Source organism: Argiope bruennichi, chromosome 7, assembly GCF_947563725.1.
Source record: "Argiope bruennichi chromosome 7, qqArgBrue1.1, whole genome shotgun sequence".
Taxonomy (NCBI): Eukaryota; Metazoa; Arthropoda; class Arachnida; order Araneae; family Araneidae; genus Argiope; species Argiope bruennichi.
Window position 1 is genome coordinate 72,109,752 of NC_079157.1, and position 24,891 is coordinate 72,134,642.

Below are 24,891 nucleotides of genomic sequence, written 5' to 3' on the forward strand. Positions count from 1 at the left end.
AATAAATTATGATAAATCATTATCATGCTGAGATTAGAGTTTCAAAACTTTTAAAAATTTTTCTAGATTAATAATCTAATGCTTTTAATTTGTAAAGCTTATTTTATTGGACTAATAAACTGATATTTGAAAGTATTAACTTATTTATTTTGTACATTCTTTCTCATATACGTCAAAAAAAAATGGCGACAAATATCTAGTGAATCTCCATATTTTAAAACTATCTAAGTCAGATAAAATATTTTAGAATTTTTTCTCTGTCTGCTCTTATGTATATGAATATTATTAGTGAAAAAGGTATAACGTTTTGTATTAATGAACTTGACATATGACTTTCATTTCGAAATTACAAATTTATATCAAATTTGATATCAAATCGATGCTAAGATTCATACTGAATTCTCTTCATTAGGCAAAGAAGTTAAAAAAAAATGCAACATATTGTGAAAAAATGCGAAAAAAATAAGGAAAAGCACTTTTTATTATTCACATCATAATTTTTATAATTAAATTCAGCATACTTGATTATGAATTTACCATTTCACCATAAATATTAAATTAATAATACTTAAAAAAAATTTTATTGCGAAATTGAACATTTTAAGAAAAGTAAATGCAAAATATGCGTCTTTTATTCTCCAGTTAGGTCGTGTGTCCTCGTAATTTGGTTAAAAACGTTCTTGGGAATAAATCTCTACATTGCGATAATATTGGCAATAGTTTAATCTTTGATTATTTAATAGACGTTTTCTTATCCAAAGAAAACGTCTATTAAATATGGCTGCTTCCAAAAAATAACAAATTTAAAAGAGATTTAAATCTATTGCTTAAAATATCATAACATGATAATTTTTTTAAATCTGATTCCTCTGTTTTTATTTTATTTAAAAAATTTACTGTTAGTTATAGCAGCGAAAATGTGCACATAAAAATATGTACCATAATGAGTGTGTGCATAAACACTGTAACTAAAATAATTAAAACTATTTTTTTTAAGTATAATTAGAAATACTTTTAAAATTTATTAAAATTAGGGACCAAAATTGTCCGAAAGTAAAACAGATATAACTGAAAGGCTGACAAATTGAATTTTAGAGTGGGCAAAAATAAGTTCTGAGAAATGATGAGCATCGAAATTAATGATGTAAAGCTTTAAAATATTATTATTTTTTTTAATTTTGAAAAATCATTTTTTTATTGATCGTTTGTAATTGACTTTGGCAAATTTGGTAGCTTTAGGATGCAATGATTCGTTTTATATGAGTATTGAACAATTTTTGTAACATAATATGTCACATCATGCTATTTACTCTGACTGTATACAGCTTATAAATGCAAGGAATGCAGAAAAAGTGTTAAATTAAATTTCAATTTAAATTAATTTGAACCATTTAATGTTAAATTAAAATTAAGAATAAACGTATAAATCTATTGTTACTTTTTATTTAACAATAAATGAAATTATTTTACAAAAATTAAAAGATTTAATAATAAATAGCTAAATTATACAAATATATCAACGATGAATATATGAATCACTAATCAGTGTAATCAATTTAATCATCAATACATAGATTCAGATTATCATTAGAATCTATGTATTGAGTAATTCTGTTTTTGTTTTATAAAGGATTCAACTTTTTTTCTAACTAAAATATCTTTCATTTCTTCTCTTTCTAAAGTAAAAACTTTTAACATTTATAATGATTTACTTACAAGAAGTAAATTGACCATTCTTGCGTTATAAACAAGTTAAACTCATCAATATTTTTCATAAAGTTATTCTCATCAATATTTTTTATAAATTTATTCTCATCAATATTTTTGCCGTATTGCTCAGTTCTCTCTTTTACTCAATTCTTAAGACTTAGCATATAATTACTTTCGAAGACTAGACTTTTTTTTACCATTAATAATAAATTAAAGAATAATATCTTCTTACATAATATGTATAAATATAAAAAGATAAAAGTAGTAGGGTGGCCTCAGATTAAAAATTCTGTATCAGTAGCCAAGGAAAAAAATTATTCAATTAATGTATATATTTGCAAGTTAAATAATATGGAACAACTTATGTACCATATTAAAAAAATAACACTGATTAATATGAACAATTAATAAAACAAAAATATATTGTCATACATTTTCATCTGAAAAATAAGTGAAATAAAAAAATTCATTAAAACTCAGTGAACAAGAAAATGTTTTTCATTTGAAGCTTTAGAATTAAAAGAAATCCGGAAAAAATTTCGACAATAACACATAAAAATTTAATTTTATTTGGAGTTCCAAACATTTTTTTTTCTCTTCCAGTTGAATATGCTTCGTTATGCACATAATAGCGTTAAAAGCGAAGCACATTATTTTGCATTTAATAAAAATGCCTACTCTTTTTAAGCTCAGTGAACGTCTGAAAGTTTAATTTGTAATTTAAAAATAGTTTCTAAAATACATTTCAATAATTTTTTATATAATTGCCTTCACCAAAATGATGGAGTATATATGGGTTATGAAAAAATTTTGCACAATAATATTTTTATGGAAAAGTCTTTATAATTCTACAAAAGTTAATAGATAATATGTAAATCAAATCAAAAATCAATTGCCTAACGTAGAGTTTTCATCATTTCATTGTTTAACATTTTACAAATGCTGTTTTCCTGCTGTCTGATAAAAACAGAAATAACATGATCATCTAAACAATTTTTTTTTCAATATATTGTTCTTTCAGCCTCTAATAATGACAACTCTTTCACAGGAAAATGTTAGTCATATTAATTTCAACTAAATCTTGTATATATAACTTAGAATTCACGATTCTCTCTCATCAAAATATTTTTAATCATCTAATTTTGAGAGACATTAAGCCATGTTATTTTGATAGCATATTATTAAGTTATTTATTGTTATTTTATAGCTTATTAACTCATTTGTTATGTTGACTCTACACAAGAGTTTTCGTAGTGAAGTTAATTTTTAAAAGACAGACCAGGTAATATGTCTTTTAATTGCAAGTGGTGTAAGCTAAACAAACTAATTATGAAAAAAAAAAAAACACATTTTTCAAAAATCGTCAGATTTTAGGAAATATTGCGCAACTAAACCGGTATCATTAAAAAACAATTTTTTTTATATATTTCAAAAAGATATAAAAATCAGTTTTGTTCAATAATATTTTCAAAATTATAGCGAGAAAACGGCTCATTTTTAATTAATTGAAGTCTTAATTTAACTTTCCAAAGATACAATTTCTTCGAGTTACAATCTGATACATTGAATAAGATACTAGAGTAACAATGCATTTGAAGTAAATTTTCTGCACGTGGAAAAGCTGTTCTCCATTTTTGAGATTACTACATATGAATTGGGAGAAATTACTGGAATCCTTTTTCAGTGAACATCAATATTACACAAATATACTTCTGTAATTACAAGCAGCCTTTGCACTGAAAGGCTCAAAATGCGAACCTGATTCCACCGAAAAACCACCTTGACCATATATCTATCTGGTGCGCGTTAAATTCGTTGCCACTAAACGTTAGCTGGCTGCTGTAGTGCTGAAATTTAGAGAGGGTGCGCCACTCAGGTGTCATCCTCGTCTGACAGAATTTCAAAATTACAAGTCAGTCGGTAAATAATCCTAATATTAGTTTAAAACAAGACGCTAATATAAGTAATAGAAAACCTAAAGTACAAAGGATAAGACGGAAGATCAATCCAGGTTCCTTTATTGACTTTTTTTAATGCAACTAAATTCTTTGAAAATTTGGAATGACAAACCAATACATTCAGAGTATCAACTTAATTAGCCATTCGTCTACCGCTTTCTTTTTATCCAAACCAACATCAGAAGGTGTCTTCTGTCCTGGAGGTTGTGCTGAGTTGAAATTTCACGAAGTTGATCAAAAATAGAATCGCACTATCACCAATAAAAAGACGAACTCATAAGATGTATTTAGGCGCTGTCATAAATTAGATTTAATTATTCTATGACACAGGTATTTAAGGTATTGGATGTCATAAAGTCTAATTAACTATGGCTTGGAATGGAGTCTGTTTAGAGCATATGAATAAGTGGAATCGGCAATAAAAAAAATCTGTTTTAGAAACATTCAGGATATTTTTGCAGTTTTAAATTACTGATACTTTGATATTATTTAATGGAAAAAGCAACAGTTATTCACAAGAATAAATGAACCCTGCCCCGTCAGGGCATCATGGAAATGATAACTTAATGCAATTCATTTTGATCCATCGATAAATCAAAACGTTTTATTAAAAAAATCAAAGAAAGGAAGAAATCTCTTTTAAAACTGAATGCAATCAAATAAGTGACCAGAAACCAATTGGTGACGAGAAGGAAATGGGTAAGATTCGATTAAGGGGGGACCCATTTCGATTCAAAAATCATCGCAAATCGGATTCATTTCGACGGCATCCATAGCAACGGCCGTAACCTTTTTAAGGCTCTCTGGCGGGAATGAAAACTCAATTGCAGTTTTTCTCTGAAGAGAGAGGAAGTGTTAAAAAGAAGTGCTCGCCTCATAATTTGATGTATCGTAGCCGATCGAATGGAAATTAAGTGACCGAATTTCATTTTCGGATGAGTTTAAAGGCAGGGGGGTGTACGAAAATGATTCAGGTGTTGGAACAATTTATATAATCACTTAAAAGTAACGCAGTTACGCTTTTATTCCGCCTAAGTGCATAAAGACAATGAATTGATTTTAGTCTTGATATCGGGGGGTGCAGTACAAATTAAGACAGGATCTGGAGTATTTTTTTTAATGAAATAAAAAAGAAATATATCTTTTTCTTTCGTTACAGAACCGATGATACATAAAGAAATTTAATTTTTAAATCAAAAACGGATCTTATTATACGTCTGACGGTAAGTACAAGTTACATTTTTAAAATTACCACCTTTTGATATTATAATTTTAACAAATCAATGAGTACCTTCCACAGAAGTTCTAATATACGTATTCAGTGTGGCGCGTTTGACCTTAACTTCATCGCACAATCAAGAGAATCAATATGTATTTTGAACTGCTTCTGTTTGATTGATTGATTACAAAAATTTTATACAGATCGACTTTTAATGTTAACAAAACCACGCATCAGATTTCCTTTGTCTAGCTATTTGCGATTTATAATTATCGTGTTCGAGTTACACGGATTGGCAGTTCTGCTTTTGGTGTATTATGTCCGAAATTTGATATAGATTGAAAATTCAAGTGATAAACGTTTATGTCACATTTACTATAAAAAATAATTTACAGTTATCGTATTTACATGTGCACGGAAATATTAATAGAGTCATTTACATTTGACAGAATTTGAAAAAATTGATGGAAATCAACATTTTTATCATTAATATGTACTAAATCCAAAATATTTCAGACAAACTTGAATTTTTTATAGTTGCATGTATTTTTTTATTGATTGATGAGGAATTTCGAAAGAACAATAAAACCAAGCATCCATGAGAAGATATAAAATTTATAAATCCTGTTTAATATTCTGAAAACTTAGTTTTCACTTTATTGATTATTTTAATTTTGATCTTGCACAAATGCACCAGATAATAGAACAATTACATTTAACTTTGAAATAAATAAATATTTGAATATTGCAAAAATGATCAAATTCATGAAATTAATTAATAAACATTCGAATTAAACATGCCTATTTTTGGCTGTAATTTAATGAAATTTACATATATTTGTATTTTACTTATTTTGTGTTTTATAGCTGAAAAGTTTGAAAAACTACATGATGTGATAGTTGTCATTAATTTGCATTATTAGCAAATTCTGGAGATTTTTTTCACAATCCGGCTTTTAAATGATTTATCACCTCAATCAGAAAGTGGGAGGAGCTGAGTAATACAAAAATATTGTTCCAAAAAACATTTCCAGAGTAAATAATTTCTTTCTGAAAAAAAGAAAATAAGCAAGTATGTGTTCATCCGAAATTCATTGAAGAAAAAGAAGAAAAGCGAAGGGAAGGCGAAAAGAAGAAGAAGAAGAAAAAAAAAAAAGACAAAGGGGGATGAAAAAAATAAAGAAAGGAAGGGAAAAAAACAACACAAGGGATGTCTTTTGATCCCTGATTAGCATTTAAACTCAAATTTTAAATCCTTTATGAAAGCAATTTATTTTTTGTATAGAAAATCAACTAGGAGTTTGCGTTGATTTTCAAATAAATTGATTTTCGAACTTTATAACTAGTGTAAGTGTTTCCTTACTTTTTCATACTCACTCAATTCTGAAACTTATTTAAAAATGTGTTTCTTATCTCTTCTACAGTCTTTCCTAAAAGTATTTTCTTTAAAGTTTCTTTTGAATTTTCCATATTCTCAATTTGTTTCGAATAATGTACAATGTTTACTAATTTTTTTTGTATCTATGATGAATTTTAACGTAACTCTATATAATTAAAATTTTATTATCTTTAACTTAATGTACAATTTTATTTTTAAATATAACTTAATAAGTATATTTTTTTATCTTTTATTTGCTTCTATCAATTTCAAAATTACTAATAAATAGTTTCTTTAAAAATAAAAAAATAAAAAATATTTGAAATAATGCTATTTCTTTTTCGGGGTAATATTATAAATAACTGTTACGAAGAGAAATATTATTGAAAATGCACTGTTACTTTTGTCACAAGATCGTGCAATTGATTCCATTATAAAATACCGAAATTAACTATCCTTGTTTATTAATTTATTGCTTTAGAAATAAAAATATAACCACTGTTTCCTTTTGAATTCTTATTAAACACATGATTATCATTTTTAATTTTTTTTTAAATAAACTATACTATGAATGAATTTTAAAAAGTGATATATGTGAAAAAGCGAGTTTTACGCAACAAGTATAAAAAATTAAGCTACGATACAAACAGATTTTTTCAAAAATGTCAGGATTGTCGACTTTCTTTTTTGCCCAAAAATTTTGCCAACACTTTTGTTGACAGATAATTTTAAAATGACATGCAGATAGTTTAATTCGAATATCTAGTTATAAATTTTTAATTTTAAATAGCAAAAATTATTTTATTTCAATGCATTTTTATATAATTTCTTTAACGTCTGATTCTTTAGTGAAATATTTTATCTTAATCCACGGGAAATTTAGATTTGTTCCCTGTTTATAAATTAAAATACCATGATGAAGTCATGCTAATTTCTATAAACGCCCAAACATTCTTAATTTAAATATAAATAAGAATTCAAATTTTTAAATATTCTTGGTTGAAATGTAAATAAGAATTCACATTTCTAAAGACTCTAATTGAAATATAAATAAGAATTCACATTTTAAACACTCTGGTTGGAATATAAATAAGCATTCACATTTTATATGGATTTTTATTGATATGTTAAAGTGAATTCTGCTGCACTTATATATGAGTACCAATAATAATTCGCATTCCATTAAACAACTGAAGAAAAGAAAGGTTTTGATTTTTTTTACTTCTACTAGTAAATAAAAAAAAATCGAATATTTACTGTAAAGTTAATTGATCTGCAAACTTTAAACAATATATAATTAAGCAGTGATATAATATTTACCAACTGTTTACAAAATTGCATTTATACTAAAATATTTTAATTTATCTAATGAGCTAAAGATTGCATGAAAGAACGCTTATTTTTTAAAAAAATAATATACACCATTATAAAAAAAATATACATCATTATAAAAAAAGATTTTTGATCGTGATAATTAAAAATCAAAATCAAAAGTTTTTAATTAAGAAAGAACATATAACGAATTTCAGGATCTGATTATATTCACTTACAGATCAAACAAAATGAAATTGGCTACCAAAAGTAAAAATAAAAAGCATCTGAAAGTTCCATTTGTTAATTAATTATCTATCTTTTTGCAGCGAAGAAAATTTCACCATTCACGTGATTTTATTACATATTTCCTTCAAAGTAATGATAGATATAATGATATTAATATAAATTTTTGCTAACAAGTTTTCTAGAAATTGGGTTTGGATTTTATGTATTCATTTAAATATTTAAAAAAAAATGAAAATAGAATAAAACTATCTTTGCTTACTATAAAATAATGGAATTAAAATGGGAAATCAGTAAAATAACTGTTGAGCTTAAAAATTTATATATAAAGAATTTATATTCTTTGAGGAAACTTTAGAACAAGGAATAATAAAAAGAATAAGAGTTATTTGTATGGTATACAAATAAAAGAAAAGTAAGTTACACGAAATTTAACAAAGAATAACTACTAACAGTTCCAATTTTTTTTTTCTCTTATGGAATCATAATGTATCATACTAGGAAACTATCTGAACACAAAGTTAAAAAATTAGCATACCTGGAAATCATACTTGAAATATTTCTTATAATGATAAATCGATTCAGATCAAAACATTTATTCATTTCTTAAATTTTATCAAAAATATATGTTGCCAATTTAAAGCAAGAAAATGTTAGAACTATAATTTTTTATATCTTTAATAAAACAAAAAATAATTATTAAAAAAATGTCAGATTAAAGATAATTAAAAAACTTAAAAACAGATCTTTAATTTTAATAATAAAACTAACTTAGCCGCCGAGTCAAAGCAAACGATCTTTCTTCATTTATTAAAATTTACCAAAACCATATTACTGTATCGTTTGATTAGTGAAATTAAAAAATATTTTATTGAAAACGATAAATATTTTATTGAAAACGATTATTTTGCTATGTTAAGTTTTTTTATGTGGATAATATACGTTAAAATTTTTTAACTTAAATATTACAATTGTTAGAATACGTCAAAAGTAAAATATTAATTTTTCTGTTTGAAAGTTCTGTTATGAAAAGCAGATCATACTGTTATAGTAAATTTAAATGTTAATCCAAAAGAATTTTATAAAAATAAATTGTTATTTTTACGAAGGAAATAAATATTTTATGATGATTATATAATAAAGTTACTATTTTCGCTGGATTTTATTTTTTAATTAAAAATAATTCCAGATTTTTCACTGTTAAATAACAAGAATACTATTAATTTTATCTGATTCCATTGTTTGAAATATGAATGAAAATACATATAACATGCATTTTTGAGTACAGAGAACGACAAAGGAAAAAACTGAAACTTTTCAGCTGTTTCATCCGTTTTCTATCGAAAACCAATCCAAACTTCCCGAATTTTGTTGAATTTTTAAAAAAGCAAAGTTTCATACTCATGCGTGTTAATGACGTGACCATGATAAATTATTTGTCTAATTGTCATTCCTCAAGATAATATTTCTAAAGCTGCCATTATGAGCACACATCTTATTTTAAAATCAAGTGAAATTATGGGAAATTTGAATTTCACATTGATATTGTGATATTTTATGTATAACTTAAGATTTTCAGCGAAATCTTACAAGTATAAATTCGTGAGTAACATTGATTCATGACTATATGTTGATGTCGCTGAATCAACAGCAGTGATAGTTTGTTATAATTTTGTTAAATATCTATTTAAAATTGAGATAAGCAAGGAAAATTGTTATTGGTAATATATTATATTCAGTATTTGACAGTATTGATCTTCTTTAAAATCAGAAATGAATATTAAATATAGCCAGACGTTGAAGCATTATCTTTTAATAATGTTTGTATAAGTTACTGTCAACGATATAAAATAACATCAAAGTTCGGCGGTTAAATGCTAAAAAAATGATTATAGTATTGGAAACTGATTGAATCCTTCAATTTCTTGTTTGTAAATTTTTTAATGAGCAAATTTTTTTCACCAATGAAATCGTTGCATTAAATCGGACGTTAATTGATCAATTTCGCGTCTCCCATCGTAGGGCACTTCAGAAATAAGGATGAGAAGTTTCCGGTATGGTGGCTGGTTGTCGCTACACTAATGGGTACAGAAATGACAGGGGTCGGCTATCTTCTATCGATGGCGAGACGTACTTTCCACAGAAAGGGTTGTATTATGGCCTTTAAGACTCAACCTTAGTTCCCGCTTGCTATCCCTGCCCTCCGGTCAATCATATTTAATCTTAAAGCTTTCATTAGGTGTGGTGAAATAGTCAGCGTAATTATCAATTTCGTATGTCTCCCCAGGGAGGGAACATATCAGATATGGAAAAGCGAAACTTCGATTAGGTGATCAGTTTCTTCCACCCTGTTTGTATAGAAACGCTATCCTTCCACTGATGACGAACCGTGCCTTCTAAGGGAGGGGTTATACCTTGGCCGATGATGGCCCTTAGGGCTCAACCATAATTTCCTTCTAAGCTGTTGCAGCGTTCCGATCATTCAGTTTTTCCGAATTCCTCAAGAAGAGGGTGTAGGAGACACTTTTGGTTATCGATTTCGTGTTTGTAGATTGCAATTTTATTTATTAATACGTGTTTCTTAACGTTATCATTTGCAATTTATATGGCAAGAAAGTGCATAATATACTGCTAACCAGATAAATTTTTATTACCTGGTTAGCTTTTGTGCCTTTTATTTGACTTCATGTTAGGCATGGAACATCAAGACGCATATAAAAATAGAGTGCATTTTACATGTATTTGTCTAACCAGTATGTTCCTTGATTTCCGACTGCAAATTATTAATTGAAAGAAAATGCAAATATAAAAGCAAATGCGGACTATCAAAATATAACTCAAACAAAAATATAGTTAAATAGAGAATTAAATGAGAAGTTAAAATGATATGACTTAATACTAAAATAATAATTGCAATGTCCACTTTATAAGCATTATGTGATTTTAATAAATTTCAGCAATTTTGATAATTTTAAGCAGAATTTATATAATTTCGGATAACTTTGGCTATATATATAGAAAAAAATTGTCTCTATAGTAGTGTACAAACAATTCGCAACTAGATTGACGGGTTAAATTAATCTTTGAAATTTTATTTATGAATAATAAAAATGAAATAACTACATATTATTTAAATTCCAAAATTTTATTAGCAGTTCTTTCATATGTAATTTTCTTATTGAAACTAATTTTTCTGGATTATTGGATAACAATAAGTTATTTCAGATAATATCAGCATTGCACTGATATAACAAATTTCTAATCGAAATATATACAGTTAATAATATAGTAATATTAGATAATAGTAAGCATGCAGTAAAATAACAGCAAAAAATTATACCTTAATATTTTATTCGCAATTTTACACTAGTAATTATTTGTGTCATTATCATATTTTTAGAATATGTTATTCTTGCAAAAAAAAAAAAAAAAAAGTCATTTTGTTGAGAATATGTTTACATATAACACAAAACAATAAAAAGAGAGATTTAAAGATACCAATTGAACTTATTTACTAGATGCGTGACAGAGAATTGTACATAAGCTGGAGGATATTAATTTCAACTCACATACGGAAAAATGAATTAAATTATTTTTGACAAAATGTACTATAAACTTAGATTTACAAATAAATCAAAAAGAAAAATTTATTTTTTGCTTTCACTTTAAAATAATTTATCACAGATATATAATTTTTTTGTAAAAGGGTTGATTTCTAACTTATAAGCGAGCTAAAACAACGTACAAAAAAGTCTTTCTAAACTACATTTACTTTTTAATTCACATCAATTGTTCTAGAAATCTTAAAATTCTATAAATTTATTTATGGAATACATATGATATTTAATGCATATATGAGAGATATGCTACTCAACAATGTTTAGAACTGGAATATATATTAATAAATGTAAAAGGAAATGAATAGAATGATTTCAACTCACTAGTTACCTTGTTTTAAAGAAATGGAATCACTATTCTAATCGTTGTCATTTTCCTTATAAAAAACTACTCTTGGCAAAAATCAGTTTATTTTCAAATCAATATTTTCATGTTTTTTATTAACAGTAAAGAGAAGTTACAAAATCATTCTGTGGTTATAAAAAATTATTGTTAAAAAACTATCATAATTTGGCACATGGTTATTTCGATATATTGTAAAGATATGACGTTTATTAAAATTAGGTGAAGCCACTTATATCAGTAAATTTCAATGCGAGAATCCTCGGTAACTCAGACAATGTCAAGGCGATATTCCAATTCGAATTCACGTATTCACGTCAACATCTCAAAGCTCACACCAAATATAATATCTGTATTCTTACCTTTGAATGTTCAATATCTCCAACTGGCGTTGCAAAATACTTTATTCTTTCTGTAATCCCAAAATTGATACTGAACAATAATGGCCGATTTCAATTTATGAAACCAAAGAACCTAATGTTTTTCCTTTTAACGCCATCTTATTAATAATCGAATGTAAAATCACTATTTCTGCATTAGATTCTTAATCTGTTGAACTAAGTAAAAATTTAAAAACAGGACAATTACATTATAAAAATTTTACAGTATTATATTTAATGATTATTTTTAAATAACTTTTTTAAAATTACATTTTTTTGTGACAGGGAGAGACTTAAGACCATTCTGTATATTGACAAATCATAAAGATATCAGAAATAATCACTCTCTCACTCTCTATTTTTTGAGCAAACGCTAAAGGTTTGTCATTTATTATAATATACGGAAAAAAGATGAACGATTTTCAAAATTTATCAATGATTTATTTTATTTTGTTCATTGAAATTTTTAATTATCTAATGAAAAATGGAAAATATATAAATGGAAGAAACAATATCTCATAAACTTATTAGTAAGAGCGATATAATTTTTTGGTTAAGGAAATATAATCGATAATTTTTGATTATGGAAAGGAAAATCGGTATTACATATAAAAAGATGAAAAAAATATATGACTGGTAAATAGTAGGTTCTCTATGCGTGCAGCTATTTGTTTATTAGAAACTGCGCACCAAATTCGCAAGAATAGTTTAAGAAATGAATGAAAATCCATGAATCGAAAAGTGAATTGATGAAAACCCAAAACTGCAGATTGTTTTTCATTGTCACAATTTTTCAATCTTTGAAAAGAAATCCTTTATTCTTATATAAACAAAGGATTTTAATTTCCTATATTATAACTCTGAATCGTGCATCTTTTAACCGCTGATTCATAAATGTATGACAAACCTGTGATATAATGACTATACAAATCGATAATTAATGACAATAAATAATCGTTTTTTTTAAATAAATATAATTCTGACACTATTAATCTGACTTAATTTGCTTATTAAAATTTCCACTTTAAAATAAAAAATTAATAATAAGAGTTAACATATAGTTTGAATGGAAGAGTTAAATTTTTCTCTTGTTATAACTTTTCTGGTGAAGTAATTTCACGAATGGCTTTCACAGATTGGAAGAAATCCATATTTTCTTTTAAAAGTTTAAAAATATTATTGAATATTTATGAAATTGTCGAAAGTTAATAAAAACCTATGGTCGAATCCATATTTATTTCTGTTAAAAGTAAACAAACTAAAACAGTTTTTATGATACAATGTATTCTCTAGTTCCATTTAGATTTCTTTGTTTTTAAGATGCATAAAATTAAAAACAGTTATACAACATAGATTTAAATATTTACTTCAATAAACTGTTGAGTGGAATTAGAAATTACAAAAAAAAGACTTAGGAGCTAAAAAAATTTTTAAAAAATAAATAAAATAGGAAAGCTTTGAAACTTATAACTATAAAAACTAAAGCAAAAATTTATCTCCCAAAATTGAAAATACTTACTTAAAACAAAACTTATTTTGGCATTAATTAATTGAAAATCGGACGGAGCAAAGTTCAACAAAAATCACTGGAAGAAAACTGTAACAAAAAAATTTTACTAAGTCATTTCTGAATCGTATTATCCCCAAGATAAAACAAAAACTCAAAACTGCTACTACACCTACAAATCCGAAAAAGATCCAATCACCTGCTAATACCCGAATCCTATGGACGGAATTCCGACTCCAGACGAACAATAGCTATCATCTCCCGACCTCTCCCGAACAACAAGCCGACGAGATCCCATCATCCCGCGAGACGGTCCACATCTTCCTCCTGTCAAGGACTCTCCCCGCGCTGCTGACGGATTGGAAGACAGGGATGGGGATGGGCTGGCTGCCCCTCTTTTATTTCGCCGAGCACGTAGACGTTATGGATATCGATTCGTCCGTGAAGTGCATAGCCACCCCCCACATGAATATATCGTTTGGAATGGCCAGGAGAAAGAAGATATTGAAAAGAATGCATATATATATTGAAGAGTTGCCATGGAAGGAGTATTGAGGAAAAAACGCTGATATAAACCGGTAGAGAAGCTGATTTATATTCATAGGCGAACTAAAGAATCTGTATAGATAAATTGAAAATGCATTTTCCATTTATATCTTCCAAGTATTTTCAAATTTTTATTTTCACGTATAAGTAGTATAGAGAAAATATAGTAATCATCAAAAAAAATTCGAACATAAGATTTTGACGAATCTTATCGTTTTTGAACTCCCTGAGTTCGAGAAACACACTTTTGGAAAATGTCCGCCTGTCTGTCTGTGACAAAGATAACTCAAAAGCACTTTGAGCTAACAGTTAAAATTTGGTCTTTAAACCAAATTTGCAAATTTGTATCAAATTTTGAGTAAAATATGTTCAGAGGAAGTCAATCTGTCCAGCTGTTCGAATATGTTAACACAATAACAGCATAACAAAGAGAGCTAGATGAGATTCGGTACACGCATTTAATATATCTAGCGTAGATACCTGTCCAAGTTTGTGATAAAACCAACAATAGGTTTACTATCTGTTTGTCTGTACTTAAAGAAACCTGTTACCGCTATAATTCAAAAACACAATGATTTTATGACTACAAGAGCAGTTTTGTGTCAAATCTTTGTTTCAAACGATTAAGAAAAACGTGTGTAAACAACAAATTCGATTTTCGGATACTATTAACTGCCCGCCATTGATTAATCGCCAAAAAACCTTGCCAAGGATCCACGATAGATTCAGTAAAAACACTAAATTCAAGTCAAAAGTCAATATTTCGTAACTATTATAAATCAACTTCATGCAAAGCATTCTCTAGCATGAAAAGTTTATTGGAGAGTGCGAGAAAGTTTTGGGGGGGACCCCCCCCCGCTGGTTTAATACAGTAATTTAGGAAGGTACGGAATAATAATTTCAGTAGATCATAATCAAAGACACATTCTAGTGTCTTAAAAAATAAAATACGAATGTGGAATATTTCAGTGCAATCACCAAATAATTCTCATGAAAAATTGTTCTTAAATCTCAGTGATATTTAATAAAATACATTATTTTATTGGCATTTCATTATTTTTGTAGAATGTACCTTACACATTAAAAACTAAAATACTTCTCTCTATTTTGAACTATAGAGATGTCTTTCTATTAAGTTTGTTTGAATTGTTTGGTGAAGTCGCCACTTATAGTTATGTTTATAGTGATTGTAATTTTTTAAAACACTATTATCACTAAAACATCGATTTATAATAAATAAAATATGTAAAATCGAGATATGAATGTGGATTTCTGTTACTTACCAACGTGTAAATTTTCACTGTGTTGTAACTTAAACATTCACTACTTTTATTGTTATGGCGTATTAAATTTCAAAAGAAAATGGAACTTTGCTAATTTGTTTAAGTGTTTTTATGATTAATTGAAGAATCGTTTAAAATAACAGCTAATTTTTGAGGTACTTTGATATCATTAATATAAAAAGTACTATTACAGAATGTATCTTTAAATATATCTGATATTCAACCTACTATGTTGTTTCCAGAAAATTTTAGATTAAAATAGGATTTGATAATTTTTAGCGCTTTGTTGCCATTTCTTTGCGAAGATATCCATTAAGAATTTCTATAAGTTTCAAAGAATTTTAATTCTACTCCAATTACCATCTTCGTTTTTTTTTCTAAGATTTTACTCGTGACTGTAATAACAGTTAACAAGAACAACTGTGTCTTATTATTTCCGCTTTTGTTTTTATTTTTTATGCTATTATGTCATACGGCTTTATCTCATTTTCATTCATTTTTTTTATCATTAAACAGAAATCCTTTATTTAAAACTGCAAGTTTCATCTGTCACTTCAAACCCAAAACAAACGCGACTTATTTGACGAGAAAAGTGGAAATCGTTTGGCAAAAAAAATCATTTAAAAGGAAGAGGAATTTTGAAAAGAAAAAATTAAACGAATTCAGTGACGTCATTTGAAACCTAAAATAAAAAATCTTTTATAGAAAAATACTCCAAACGGATGGAATTTATAGAATCAAAAGAATGTTTAAATCAAAAAATAAATGCATAAATCTGTGATATATTGTAAATAATAATTTTACTCATATTTTAAGAATTTATTAGAAATATAAGTTTTAATTTCCTATCCAAACGGTTGTGACATCATTTGAAACGCAAAATAAAAATCTTTTATTGAAAAATGCTCAGAGAGAAACGAATTTTTAGTTTCAAAATAATAATAATAACTTTTTAAAAAATGATAAATTTCCTGATATAATTTTGTAGCTAATAATTTAATGATATATTTTATATTATAACTGATTTTAGCATATATTTCGTTTCTAAAAACTATTTAAAGTATCTGATTAATTGATAATTAAATAATTTTTTGTGAATGGCAACGTTCATATATTTTCAATGAAAAATTGAAAAGTTCTAGGTTGCAAGTCTACTTCTTAAATAAAAAGCGCATACTACTCAGAGATCTAATTCATGCTGAAAATTAACGGGAAATTTCTAGTTTTATTTTATTGTAGTTATGAAAAGAAACTAAAAAACATTTAATGAATAAAATAAAATAAAATTTACCAACTTGCTAAAAAATAAACTTACTAATAAAGAAAATAAATTTACTATTTCAAATATAAAACAGATTTCCTCTTAGAATGTTGGAGTTGCTATGGTAAGTCAATTGATCATATAGAATATAAAGTTTTGCTTTGTATTTAAACTTTTGTTTTAGACTCTGGTTAGGATCAGAAAAAGATCATGGAATAATTTTATTAATCTTGCTCTTTTATAATCTCAGGAAAGTACTAAACATGCATTAGTAGTTAAAAGAAACATTCAATTAAACACCAGTTATCGAATTCGGCCCTCCAAAATTCTTTAAATTAAAGTTAATTGAAGAATTAATTAAAGTTAATTTTCTACATCATTTTTATTTCTTAATTAAAAAAATAAAACTTAATTAAACAATAAATTTTATTTTTCCTTTCAGTTAAAATTTATTTATAGAGAAAAATGAAGCTGTTTCTATAAACTAAAATCTTTATTTTATAATCTTAAACACAAAATAAATCCTTTTATTATTCACAAATGTATAAATGTATTTAATTTTAACTTTTTATTTATATAAATTATTAAACAAATTATTAGGTATATATAACTGATGAGATATTTATAGTTTGTTATTGTAATCTAGTTACAGAATGGTCCATTATTCAATTTCTTTTGTTTGATTATTTACTAATGTATCTTTTTTAAAATTCTATTTTTTTTTGTCGCCCATAATATATATTTATGTTTTAATTAATAAGCATCGCCTTATTGTCTCATTTGTTGCACAATCATATCAACAACTATCCATGACTGACATGACTATCCATGACTGGATTCCATTCTGTCTATGACTAGAATGGAAATTCTTTGTAAGTTCTAGAAAATCTTTAATTCTTCTTTAATTTAATTGAAAATTTTTCCTTTGAATTCACTTTACTGTTATAAAAGCAACCAGAGCATCTGGTTACTTCTGATAAATTATTTTGCTGTTATTACTGAAAAAAAATTAATTTACTCAAAAAAAAAAAACTCAGTTACAAATGCATTTTCGGATCCAATGGGAACACAACTTATTTTTGCATATTTGTTGTAATTATCTTTACAACAATCAATTTCTAATGCATTAAAATAAAAATTAAAATTGCAGTTATGCTATTAATTTTAGTTGCACGATATAAATTCAATATTAGAATGTTTTTGAAATTTGGAGGAATTAAATTATCGTCAATTAATTATCGTAATTTCTTATGAATTTCGATTTCTTTTCGTTCAATATTAATTAACCACAATGTACACAATTTGTAAAATGCTTAAAACGATAGTTCTAAGCATTTTGCCATAAAAGGCAATCGTTAGGTACTAAGTAGATATTAACTATTAAATAACTTGGTTCAATATAAGAAATAATTGCTCATTATAAAATTAAAACGTGTTTCTGCAATCCACCGCGCACCAGCATGTAAGGGAAAAAAATCATATATTTTCCCAACTCTTTAGTTCCTGTTTGCAAAGTAGGATATAACTGTAGTAGCATATTATGTAACGCGTTTGGTTAAGAGAGATTTCCAAATTTCTCAATTTAAGAAAACTATTTTTTATAAATGTATTATTCTTATTATTGCTCCCATTTCCGATGCTGCATTTTATTAGCACATCATAATACATAATAATAAGAAATATTAAAATAATTTAATAATATGTTAAAAATTAATTCCATCTTTTCCTAAATGTTCGCTTCCCATTAAGACTTTATCTATTGCACCGCCAACTTTAGACGTTCTTTTATTTGTTGCCCATACATTTTAGCAAATGTTTATATTTAAATATCTTTAACAGCATCATTAAGCCCATAGTAACATCTATTTTAAGAACATTATGCAATGAAAAGAAAATAAGAGGGATATGTTAACAAATTAATGCAAAATAATTTTTAATTATCTTATTTTCGCTACAATCCAATTAGATAGCATCTTTCGCTTAAGCAAGGTCTTACCAAATTAATTAAAAGTTCATGGGATATTAGAAATATTTATGAGTTTATTTTACGTCATTTGTGTGCCAAATTATAACATCAAGGGATTATTTAAATTTAACTTATTATTTGGGAAAATATATTTATTCGTTGTACTACTGCGTTTCGGTAAAGTTAAGGGATTAAATGGTAAAGAAATTAAATTTACATATTAAATACATTTATTACATATAGATTTAAAAAATCTAATAAACAATTTGCAAATAAATTATTTTTTTCTTTACGCCGTTTTATATAATTCAGTCAGAAATATGTAGAATAAAGTGCATGGCAGATAATTTGATAGACAAATACTAATAATAAGACATAGCCTATAATTTTGTCTGAAAAAAAAAAGTAATTTGAAATGTTTTTAAATATCTCAAATACAGAAAAATATTAGAAAATATTTTAGAATATGATAACGAACACGGAACGGAATCCGTCACAATACCAATTATCCACATTGTAAAAAAGGGTCAATCCAATTAATTGTTTTAATATACCTTCTTATTAATAATGATAGCATTGCAGACAAGAGCATAAAAAGTAATTAGATATTAATTTTGGGAGATTTAATTTTTAAAATTTTTTATTGAAATTAAAGATTGAAAAGAATTACTTAGACACTCATAAATTCACTATATAGTCCAATTTTCGCCAAATGGAGTCTCTTTTTTATTGCAACTACTAACATGAAATTCATTTCTAGTTGAAACATGCGCTTCTTAAAATCTGAAAAAAAAATGCAGTCTTTTTTTGATAATGCAAATTTATTTTGAAAGCCTTAATTTAAAACGTTAAAATTAAAGCCTTAAATTTTAAAACGTTAAAGTTAAAATCTGTTTAAGAACGTAAAAATAAAAAAAGAATTATTTCGTAATTTCTAAATTACAAATTTTTTAACTATAAAATTGATATACACATGATAATTAGATTAATTTTATTTTGAAAGTAATTATTTTGTTTTAAAACTTTGATTCTACGAACCAAAAAATCAAACGCATAATTTATTTTTGAATGAGATTCTATGCCAAATAAATTAATGAAATAAAATAATTTCTATTCCCAAAAAATCTATGAAATTTTGTTTATTACTAATCTACGTCTCTGACCTTCCTAGCCTTTGAAACTTTTCTTTCTGCATCATTTTATATAGGTACTCACCCTTTTTAAAGAATATTGAAAATTTAAATACTTATGTATTTTAAATCATTACCAATTACTAAACTATAGAATTCGCTCTTTAAAAAATATTTCGCTTTCATTTTAACCAATTACATTCCTTATTTTGTTATAATAATTAGATTTTGTTTGTTTGTTCTCCCATATTTCTATACTATAGAGGACATGCAAAACAGTTTGAGAATATTATTAATTTGCATTACAGATTGATTATTAATTAACATAATTAATAATATAAATATGTCTTAAATCATATTATCAGCAATTTGTGGTAAATGTTAATTTATTGATAATTAATAATATAAAAAAGTTACACGCTACCATTAAATTAACTGCTTGCCCTGAATACGAAATAATTAATAGTTGCAATTAATTTTAAATTTTAAATAAATTCGTATTTTCAAATTTTAATTCATTTCGTCGAATTTAGTACAATTTGATTCAGGGTTTTTTTTTTTTTTTCCGAATTCATAAAAATATTTAGTGATTAATTTTGATTCATTCATAGGTCCTACTTCAAATTGTACAACTGAACATTTTTAAAATAAAAAGATACTGAAATTCTTTAATAGACACTGCATTTTCCAAGGTAGCTGATATTATGATTTATTGCTTAGAGTTCTCGAAGGTGGATTTTTCCATTCGAATTTCCTTTCTGTTTTGAGAGTATTCCTGATATTTTATTCTCACACTTATGCGTAGTAATGTTATATTTATGCATCATGGCTATGATTTCTACCCTTTATTCATCTGATAAATATTTTAATCTATATTGAAAGCAAAATCTACTTCTATGTGGAAAATTTCGAATATCGTCGCTATCCAAGAAAATACTTTTTTTATCATAATTACTTACGCAATGAATAAAAATACCGCATTACGTTAAACAGAACTTTATAGAGGTGCTTGAGACACCAAACAAGTCTCAAAGTATCTTTCTGGAAAGGAAGGAAAAAAATTTAAAAGTATTTATCGCAGTTAATTCGATCAAAATAGTTAAGGAATGGATTTCAAATTATTTCTAAGTAATCTGATAAAGCACGCCAAACGACAGGCAAGCTTATTAATTAACAGAAAACTATTTAGTATAAAATAAATGAACAATTAAAAACTAAGCACTAAGTGTTATTATTGCTTTAAAATTTCAAAAAGGAAACTCTATCATTTGTATAACCAATTGCTCAACAGGAACTTCGATTAGGAAGAAAGAACTAAAGAAAAAAGAATGTGGGTTTTTCTTACATTTATAGATCCACGAAAATCTTTCCACAGTATTAGACTTTTCAGATTAATATGAAATAAAACCTATTGAAGCTAGTATTCCTTAATAATTAAAATAGTAGGAGTGTTAAATTTTGTTTCACAATCAAAAGACTGAATGTTAGAAGAAAACAATCATAACAATTCTTCTTTCAGTCAAATTTTACAATTAAATTAATAAAAGACTCATCAATTTTGACGATAAAGTAAAGCTTGGAGACGCAATTTTCGAGAAGAAACTTTTTTTTCCCCAACATATTCAAAGTTGTTCTGTAGGATATATTCTGCGTATGTTATATTCTAGAGTATGCTTCGAATTATTCTGTATATGAATTAAAATTTCATGTTTTCAATCATTTTTACGTTAATTTTAACATCATTCAATGCATTATTTGAAACACATTAGAGTACCAAGCAAAAGTAAAGTAACTGTGATACTGCCTCGAAAATTTAGAAATTTTCCTCAGAAATTAAGAATTATTTATATAATTGTAGAAAATATTTAGAATAATCAGTTCAGAATCTACAGAGATCAATCAATACTTTCAGCATGATTTATTTAATTTTGATAATAAATCCATTTGCTAAGAATCTCAAAAAAAATCATAATTTTTAAATGAAACTATATTTTAGGCAGATAATAACACAGCTGGTCTTTACAAAAAATAAAAATAAAAGATTCGCAACTTTAACTTGTGTTTGAAAGCAAAGCAAGCTCTTTAAAATCCACAGAATTATTAATAGATTTAAATTATGAATGTAATTAAATACTACGAAATAAAAAGCAAGAAAAATCCTTTTAGTGAAATAAAATGAATGTAATAAATAAAGTAAATTAAAATTATTGAAGTGTAATATAAATGATGGGTTCATTTTCATAGCATAAAGACATTTGCTATACCAGATTTCAAGTATTAAAAATAAATTATTATAAATTGTATCTAATTTGATATTTTTCTAGAACTATGATGCAACTAATCAATTTTGTAAACTTATTGTTACTACGCATCATTTCAAAAACATAAATGTAAAATAATATCAATTCTTGTAGAAAAACTGTCAAAATTCAAACTGTGCTATGTATATTAAGGCAATGTAAAATCCAATCGGACATTTAACTGATTCAAATAAACTGAATTTGCTTTATGAAAACTCAATAAAATTAATAAAGCTATTTATCAAAACAGCATAATTAGTTAATATAAGGTTTCATCCATTAATTAAATACTTATAAGTGTGAACAAATATACGCATAATTACAATAAAATATATATAAAATTAGATTGACCCCTTCTACTAACACAAATACTTTTTTATATATGTATATATATATATATACAAGTCAGAGTAGAAGAACTTAAAAGGACATATACTTACTCAACTACTGAAACCAGCCATCGGGTAGTTTAATTCCCTTTTCTTTAAAATGTATATCAATAAACTAAATCTTAATAATATTTTAGTGATCAACTTATTTTTCACACTTGGGTTATGCTGAGATATGTAAGAAGGATTTAAAATAAAAATGATCTGTTTATATAAAATATCAACCATATAATTTGAAAAAATAATGATATGTTATATGGAAGCCTGTTCCATTCTATCCCGTATTAATTGCCCGTTAAAGCTAACTCTGGTAAAGTCTTAAGATTAAAATATAAAAATGAATTATTTTGTCAAAATTTATTAAAGCAGTTACTAGGTAATAAAGGCAGATAGCACTGAACAGCAAAAGGAAATTAAGTGAAACAGTAACAAATACTAAATGCCCATCGCAGCAAACTCAGACATTCGAACACGTGCAGAGCTATTTTTTCCTAGTCTTTGATGACTTAATTGGCTTAGTGAGGGTCTGTTACCAGCTCTAGGCTATTTATAGAACCGATTGATGTAAGAGCTGAAAAGCTTTTGCATCATCTAATCGGGTTAAGAGGTGAAGGTAGCAAGAAAAAATGACAGTACAAAAAAGAGCGTTAAAAAATAAACAAATCAAGGAATGAAGGAAAAAAAAGCAAATAAACATCTTTAACTCGGGTCAAGTGCACGGTCAGAGGGAGCAAGAGCCTCATAAGATGCTGCAGTTTTGCCTTTGACGACCGCTTGAATTGAAGTGAAGTGAGTGAGAGGCGAGGCAAAAAGTGCCACCTCCAATCATTCCAATGGATTAGGTGAACAAATGGGCGACAAGCACCTAATACAATTTCCAATTTAATAAAGCGCTCTCTCTCACTCTCTCTCTCTTCGGCGTATATTAGAAACTGAAAATGAAGATTTTCGGTCCACGATTCAATTACCGGCGCCTCGTGCATTATAATTCGGCTTGATTTATTGAATTTATTACGGAGAGGCAGCGAGAAGAAGGCAGATGGGGGTAGAGTAGTGACTTACCGGAGTGATCGGGCAGGGCACGGGCTGCTGCGGCTCCCTCCAGCCCATACAGGGCAGCGAAGTCGTCGCATTTCCTCTTGTCCGTCCGGTCGTCGGTCAGCAGTCTCTGGTCATCGGCCATTTTGGGTTTATGTCTCTTCTATAGCGGCTGATGGGTAGAGAAGAGATGCAACCAACAACACAACGCGCTTGAAGCTGACGGCCTAACCAAAAGTGACTAACGAAGTTACCCCCTCGAATACGGCCTTATAAGGATCACCTGTCTCCTACGACTCCTCCAATACCCTCCGCATGCCCGGGTCGCCACTTGGGGAGACGCCTACCCCGCTCCTCATTGGCCAGAGCCGTCGCAGCGGGTGGAGCACGGTGATCTACCGCATCAGGGAGACTCCGCCCATAATCTGGTAGAGAACCTGGTGGCTAGGAAAAGGATAAGGCAAAGGCAGAAATTGATGCAATAACTCACTTTACAAGGGGCGAACACACACGGTCATTTCGCGTAAAACGGGTCGACCACTTGCTAAGGGGATAATTGCGCGGATATAAACAAACTTGGACGTAGGGGGGGATAGCGTCAATAAAAAAATATATACACAACACGCACATAGAGAGAAGGGGGAGGGATGAAAAAAAAACGGAGCTACAGAGAAATAAAATCAAGGGTGAAGGATGGTAAAGGGGAGGGAGGCAGGCTGGAGAGCGAGCGAGAAGGAGAGAAGGTGGGGGGAGGAAAAAAGTGATAAGTAAATAAAGGATGATGGACCGTAATGCGCACCCTCATTTCAAACAAAAGAAGAAGGGCTTCGGCTAAAATGATTATAACGTAAATTTAGCGTCTAAATTACGTTCGCGGATTGCGAAATTCAATCAGCAGGCGAGGCGGGAGTATAGGTGGGCTTAGTGCCGGGGCCGGTGGCTTGCCAGCAGAACATTTGCAGGGGCTGCGCCAGACGGACACCCTAGGACTCGGGCTCTCAGAAGAAGAATCTCTCTGGAGTCACACGATAGCCCCCATTTTTTTTCTTCGATGCATTTGTGCCTCGCCAGTTTTGCATCTGTTTTTCTTCCGAATGGCCCGACGTGTGTCAATCTCTTGAGTTCCTTCCGCAAGCGGAGGTTTGGTAAGGCTATGGTGGACAGTGTGAACGTGGATGGTGATCTGAAGGCGCCCCAAATATTATCTTCCGCTTGAATTCATTGTAGCAGGTGAGTTGAAAAGAAATTAATGATCTTCCATACTTTGAGAAGCTGCTTGTTAAAAATATTAAGGTTACTCAGGAAATGT

At 27.6% G+C, this 24,891-nt stretch overlaps 1 protein-coding gene across 2 annotated transcripts in view; it reads right to left on the reverse strand.

Annotated features, from left to right (window-relative positions):
• LOC129976286 (homeobox protein unc-42-like) overlaps positions 1–23,849 on the reverse strand; it is a 62,665-nt gene extending 38,816 nt beyond the window's left edge. The window contains exon 1 of one of the 2 annotated variants that reach the window (XM_056089773.1): positions 23,607–23,849. In XM_056089773.1, the coding sequence (XP_055945748.1) occupies positions 23,607–23,727 (121 nt within the window). In that variant the 5' untranslated portion in view covers positions 23,728–23,849. The remainder of the gene's footprint in view (positions 1–23,606) is intronic. The other variant, XM_056089772.1, reaches the window with a different exon arrangement.
• Between the last annotated feature and the right edge of the window lie 1,042 nt (positions 23,850–24,891).